This window comes from Castanea sativa, chromosome 5, assembly GCF_040712315.1.
Source record: "Castanea sativa cultivar Marrone di Chiusa Pesio chromosome 5, ASM4071231v1".
NCBI classification, from domain to species: domain Eukaryota; kingdom Viridiplantae; phylum Streptophyta; class Magnoliopsida; order Fagales; family Fagaceae; genus Castanea; species Castanea sativa.
The window spans coordinates 26,799,235-26,806,547 of NC_134017.1; the positions used below are offsets into that span (position 1 = coordinate 26,799,235).

General features: G+C 34.5%; 1 protein-coding gene across 1 annotated transcript; it reads left to right on the forward strand.

Annotated features, from left to right (window-relative positions):
- Nucleotides 1-2,251: 2,251 nt before the first annotated feature.
- On the forward strand, nucleotides 2,252-7,072 carry LOC142633489 (protein FAR1-RELATED SEQUENCE 8-like). The gene is made up of 2 exons (XM_075807725.1): nucleotides 2,252-2,471; nucleotides 4,868-7,072. Exons 1-2 carry the CDS (start codon nucleotides 2,403-2,405, stop codon nucleotides 6,977-6,979), a joined length of 2,181 nt encoding a protein of 726 aa, XP_075663840.1. The 5' UTR covers nucleotides 2,252-2,402; the 3' UTR covers nucleotides 6,980-7,072.
- Nucleotides 7,073-7,313: the final 241 nt, after the last annotated feature.

Genomic DNA, 7,313 nt, shown 5'->3' on the forward strand with positions numbered 1-7,313 from the left:
CACATGGTCATCTCTCACAGACCCAACACAACCTAAACAACCACACAGCCATCGTCGGAACAATCGGAACCCGTACAAGATCGACACTAGCAACCAATCGGAACCCACTGTGCAACAAGATCAACACTAGCAACCAATCGGAACCCACACAACCCAAAGAACAACCCAACAGAAATAGCCCACCACAATAGAAAAATAACCAGCAACCAACAGATCAGCCGTCAATGATGGGAAAAAAACCAGAAAAAAACCCAGCAACCAACAGATGAAGGATGGGGGAAAAAAAAAAAAAAAAAAAACCCAGCAACCAACAAATTGGCAATAGGGCTTGGGTCGACGGTGTGGGTCGGCAAGAGAGTTGATCTGAGAGAGTGATGAAATGAGAGAGAGTTGATCGGTGAGAGTAAGGTGAGAAAGGAAATGAGAAAAAGAGAGTGAGGTGGTTCAGAGGTAGAGAGAGGAGAGAGAAACAAGAATAAAAAAAAATCATTTACATGGTGAACAATAATCGTGCATATATGTACGGTTATTGTTCATTTACACGTCCATTGTGTATATTTGCACATTTTTACAAAGATTAATGTGGGTGTTTTTTGGGTTAGAATGTGTAAAATTGGTACTTTTTTCTATTTTAAAAGATTAGAGATAAGCTGATGTGGTTGCCCTAACACGTTTATTTTACTACTTTTCTATGATGATCAGATAAATTAGAAAATGGATTGGTGTTCCTCTGTTTCCCATTAAACATTATTTTTTTTTTTAAATTAACAAGAAGTCTTCTCTGATTGGAGCATAGATGTCACATCGAACAAGCGCGCGTGACCATCATTTCCTCGCACTCCCACGTTAGAAGCTAGTGTGCTATTGGAGAACGTAATTCGTATATTCCCTTAACACCCTACACTTCTGTATATTTCTAAAACAACCCCCAATACCTTTTTACATTCTCACCACAACCACAAGGACCTCCCTCATTAGCCCCAAAACCCAAAGAAAAGGGAAAATTATTTTTTTAACCATATAGTTTAAGAGTGTAACATATATCATATAGTTTCCAAAGTTACAAATTAAATCATAAGGTTTAAAAAAGTAATAAATTAAACCTTTAGTTTTAAAAGTAAAAAATAAAAATAAAAATACTACAGCTTTAAAAGGTGACAAATTAACTTCATTGGCTCATTCTAGTTAAGTCGAATTGCATTGTGCTACTTTAGAGTTTAACATTTTTTTATCTTTGAGAGAAATGTTTAGATTTAGAGTTTAATCTTTTAGTGGATTGTAGTTAGCTCAATGAGTAAAGTTTTTTGTTATCAAATAAGATAGATAATGTTCAATCCTTGCAAACACCAAAAATTGATTAGTGTCTTATTTTAATGATAAAGAGCAATTGCCATACAACATCATAGATTGAAATTCAATTATACATCTCACAAAAAAAAAAAACTTTTAATGTTTTCAATAAAAATGTTTAAGGTTGAAATTCCACCTCTCCAAACTATCAAATTATTTGAAAAATGGGCTAAATGTGTAATTTTTTTATATTTTGAAACTTTAGGGATTAAATTATTGGCTAAAATATTATTTTGATCCTTAAATTCTACCAAAAGTTTTTTTTTTGTCTTCAAACTATTGAAATTTATTTTTCACTCTACAATTATTGAAAATGGTTCACTTTATACCCTTAAACTTAAAAAAAAAAAAATTCATCCCTAAATTATTGAAAGTATTATTTTCTTTGTCTTTATTCTTATTTTTAAGGTATTGAAAAAAAAAACACTATTTATAAAGTTTAAGAATGAAAAAAAAAAAAATAACAATTTAAAGTTTACAGGTGAAAAATAAATTTTTGAAAAAGAACGAAAATACCAATATTTCATTTTTATTTTAATTTATTTGACATGCCTTAGATTATTGAAAATATGCTAGAACTACAATAAATGATAAATGACACAATTTTTGCCTCAATTTGCCAATGTGGTAGGTTATAGATCTATCTTTAACAAAAAAAAAAAAAAAAAGGTTATAGATTTATCATTTTTTTTTTACTACTCACGTCTCCCAAAAGTTGTATAATTTGTCGTGGAAATAGCAATTTTTCTAGATTATTATAGGATTTAAGATGTAATTTTAAAAAAAAAAGAAATTAATAATAAAAAGAGAAAAGAAAAGAAAAAAAGAAAAAGAAAAACCAAGCTTAGGGCGAAACTAACCACCTCATAGTTATAGATTGAGAATGACATAATTTAATCATAATCATCACACAAAAACAAAAACAAAAACAAAAAACAATTGAGAGAATGCGTGTAGAAGTGTGATGGTGAATCAACCCAGTGTACAAGTTGTTGTTGTTGTTGTTGGTCTTACTCCTAGTCCTCCTGGCTCAACCCAAACCCAATTCAAGCATGACCGACGATACCACCTTCTCTCCCACCGACCACGCCTTGTCCCCTTGCCCTAATCTCGACATCACCGTAAGTACCTTCTCTCTCTGAGGTTTTGAAATTGACCTGAATTGCTAGTTCCATGAATGAGTGAAATTCTTTTTTTACAGACATACATGCTTGTATTTCTATGTATATTATATATAAACACACGTCTTTGTATATATGAAATGTTAGTGAGAGGATGTGCATGTGATGTGATTAAAGATTGAAAGCTATATGATGGGTTTTTTTTTTTTTTTTTTTTTTGTGTGGATAGAACCAAATTTAAATTCGTCTCTAAAATGTTTTAATTTTAAAAGTCATTTTAAATTCGTCTTTTTTTTTTACACACTCTCCTTGATTGGATTGTGGTCTTTTGTCATTTTTCTTGATCTTTCCTTCCTGTTTTACTTGATCGTTGTAATCTTGGTTCTTGATTTGTGCCCCATAGTACATTCCCAACGTACTCGGGTTGGCTGTTTTTCTTTGTTTAATAAAATTTTCGTTACTTATCAAAAAAAAAAAATTTAAAAGTCATTTAGAATGCTAGTGTATATTTGTGATAATTAAGGTAATATGTGAATGTGATTGGTTTTGAATGACCCGAAAAACGAGAATGAAACAAAATAATTTGTTAATCACAACCTGGGGATTCGGCTTAGGTTGCCGGAAGTTGTAGTGGGTTTGGCATAAGTTTTAGGTTCGGTTCTTCGCTGTTGATGTGCACGGTTGAAGTAGAAAGGGATCTGCAATGCACTGAGGCTTCTAAAGAAAAAAAAAAAAAAAGATGCATTCATGTCGGTTCTAAAGCATAATGGAATGTTGTATGGTGTAGGTAACATGGTCTAGCTCCTTTAGTTGGCCGTGTGTTATGTGCTAGAGAAGTTGTTTGTGTACAGAGTATTCCCTATAGAAAAGACTTAGTTATTATTATCCTGGTTACTTCTTCTGCTTGACAGGTTCTCTAGATTAACCATGAGGAGATATTAAGGCAACTTGGTGCTAACCTTATGGTACAGTTTGCGCACTTGTATTAAATAGTAGTTAATTTTGATGGATAGAATGTCTAAAACATTATTACAATGGGCAAGTGTTGTAGATTGGACAAACCCACATGCCCTATAGCAGCATGAATAAGTAAATACCATTATTAACAGGTTAATGGAGGAGAGATCAAGATTGTTGGTTGCTCTTGCGTTTGGGTACTACAGTACTAGTTTAAGATTACGAGAGTTGCTGCAATAACTTAACTGATAGGCCTGATAGAATCCTTGAAGTGACTTTTGCCATTGAAGAACTCCTTCATGTCATATAGCTGGTAGAATTTGGCTCAATCTGAGTTGTTAAAGTTGACAATTTTATATAAGTAAAATGACAAAATAGTTTCATTTTGCATGATGAATAGATATTATGGGGGAAGAAAAAAGAAGAAGAATTTTTCATAATTTCTGACCCTGATATTGGATGATTTAGTGAGTGAAGACTGTCCTGGTTTGAATTCAGATAGCTTGTGATGAACCCAACTTATCCTCATTATCCCTAGTATTCTAATTATATCAAGATATTTGTTTGAATATCTCCATTAAGACCTAACTTATTCCAGACCAGTTATACAAATTGGAAACATATCAATCATTCTAAAAGGATAGAAATGAATTTTTTTTTTATTGGTAAGTTACATGTGCACCCATTGAGTCTTGAACCCATGACCTCACCTTCCATTCCATTACTAAGGGGGAAAAATTCTGAGTGAATTGAATTATGATATTGAAAGAGACCTTTTTTTTTTTAGAGTCGATATTTGAAGGAGACTTCATTTGCTTGTAATTGTTCATGGTACTTTATGTTCATCATTGTGAACGCAGAGTATTTTTTTTCCATCTTTAATAGAATATTATTTATCAAAAACTATATTGAAGGAGGCCCTTAACCACTAAAGGATGTTGATAAATAAATTGGGAATGAGAAGAATTTATCAAGCTTGAGTGCATGAGATCATAGAATTATTGTAGAGAACATTGGCATAAGAAATGATAGTTAAAGCTATTCAAAATGAATATACTGATCAATAGATTAGTAGAAAGATGATAGATGGAATAGCAGTGTGCAGAAACAAAACCAGATAAAGCTATATTAATACTGAAGAAAGGCTGATGGTCTGGGAATGTACTGATGATTGATAGAATGGTAGACAAAATTATTTATGGAGTTGATTTGCATTTTTTTTAAATACAACATATGAAGACCAAAAGCTTTAAAACATATGTGTAAGTGTGGAGGAAATAAAAGATGGAAATTTTGTGGAGACCATCTCTAAGCTTGGTAGCTTCACAACCCCCCCCCCCCCCTCTCTCTCTCTCTCCCCCTCTCAATTTCCTCTGTTTTTGCAGTAGTTGTTAGCTTATGAAATATCATTGGTATTGATGGTTTGTTTCTTATACCAGATAGAAGAAGGTTCTCAAAACAGTGACCAACTGCTTGAGCATGATGGTGACCTTGAGAATGACCATGAAACTGAGCCGTTATTTGAGATTGATGGTGATGACCATGAAGGCAATGATCTTGAGAATGAATGTGAGCAACTGTTTGAGATTGAAGGCAATGACCTTGAAACTGACAGGGATGATACAACCATAGTTGATTTTCAAAATGGCATCTCTGAAAGAAAGGACTATCCCCCACCAGTTGTGGGGATGGAGTTTGAATCATATGATGATGCTTACAATTATTATAATTGCTATGCCAGGGAACTTGGATTTGCCATCAGGGTGAAGTCTTCTTGGACAAAACGCAACAGCAAAGAGAAGCGTGGTGCAGTGCTGTGTTGCAATTGTGAGGGTTTTAAAATGATTAAAGAAGCAAACAGTCGCAGGAAAGAAACTAGAACAGGTTGTCTTGCAATGATTAGGTTGAGGTTAGTGGAATCTAATAGGTGGAGAGTTGATGAAGTAAAGCTTGAACACAACCATTCATTTGATCCTGAAAGAGCACAAAACTCCAAGTCACACAAGAAGATGGTGATTGGGGATAAAAGAAAGTTAGAACCAACTGTTGATGTGGAAGTACGAACAATCAAGTTGTATCGAACACCTGTAGTAGATGCAATGGGATATGGAAGCTCAAACTCTAATGAAGGGGAAGCTAACAACCATTTTGATCGTTCTAGGCGCTTGAAGCTTAAAAATGGAGATGCACAAGTCATTTATGATTACTTCTGTCGGGTTCAGTTAACAGATCCAAATTTTTTCTATGTGATGGATCTCAATGATGAAGGGCATTTGAGGAATGTGTTTTGGATTGATTCTAGGTCCAGGGCTGCATATGGCTATTTTGGTGATGTGGTAGCGTTGGACACAACATGCTTGTCAAACAATTATGATATTCCAGTCTTGGCATTTGTTGGTGTGAATCACCATGGGCAGTCTGTTCTGTTGGGTTGTGGTTTGCTTGCGGATGAAACACTAGAAACATACATTTGGTTGTTTAGGGCATGGCTTACATGTATGTCTGGTCGGCCTCCTCAAACTATCTTAACAAACCAGTGCAGGGCCATGCAAAGTGCAATTGCAGAGGTGTTTCCCAGAGCTCACCATCGATTTTGGTTGCCACTTGTAATGCAAAGCATACTTGACAGTTTGAGTGAGTTTCAAGAATATGATGCATTTCAGACAGTATTGAGGAGGACGGTATATGACTCTATAAAAGTAGAAGAATTTGAAATGGCTTGGGAAGATATGATCCAGCGTTTTGGAGCAAGGGAACATGAGTGGCTTCGAATCCTGTATGAAGATCGAGAACGTTGGGTTCCAGTATACTCGAAAGATGCATCATTTGCTGGAATGTCCAACTCTGAAATGGTTGGTACAATGAGTGCTTTTTTTGACGGTTATATGCATCAACAAACTTCTTTGAAAGAATTCTTTCACATGTATGAGATAGTTCTACAAAAGAAGCATCAGAAAGAAGCTCTTGACGATCTTGAGTCAAGAGATTCAAGTGACATTTTGAAAACAAGTTGCTATTACGAGTTGCAGCTCTCTAAATTGTATACAAAAGAAATATTCCAGAAGTTCCAAGATGAGGTGGTGATGATGTCTTCTTGTTTTAACATAACACAAGCTCATACAAATGGACCTGTTGTAACATACATGGTGAAAGAACGTGATGGAGAGGAGATTCTGAGGGATGTCAGGAATTTTGAAGTTATGCATGATAAAGCAACAGCAGAAGTTCGCTGCATTTGCAGTTGCTTTAACTTCAAAGGCTATCTTTGCCGACATGCATTATGTGTCCTTACCTATAATGGTTTGGAGGAGATTCCGTTTCAGTATATTTTGTCAAGATGGAGGAAGGATTTTAAGCGTTTGTATGTACCAGACCTTGGCTCCAATAATGTTGATATTACAAACCCGGTACAGTGGTTTGATCATTTGTACAGACGAGCCATGCAAGTTGTTGAGGAAGGGATGATATCACAAGATCATTATATGGTAGCTTGGCAAGCGTTTAAAGAGTCTTTGAATAAGGTCCGTCTTGTAGCAGAGAAGCACATGTAAAGTAGGTAACACTAATAATAGTAATAACAATGTGGATAACTTTTTGTGTCAATTTTTTTCTATTTCATGGGGCAAAGTCTTCAATTTTGTTCATGCAGCTGCCTTGGAATCTATATATATATATATATTATTGAAAATGCACAACGTCACGCTTGATTACTAAAGATATTATATAACAATAGAAATATACAATTACTAGCATCCTTTTTTATAACATTAAAGACCTAATCAGGTAAGGATAGCAAATTACCAAAACCATTCTGCCCCCCACATTGGATATATGGGGAGAGGACCTTTTTTGAAAATTATATTGTTTAATACTTGTGGATTCCGC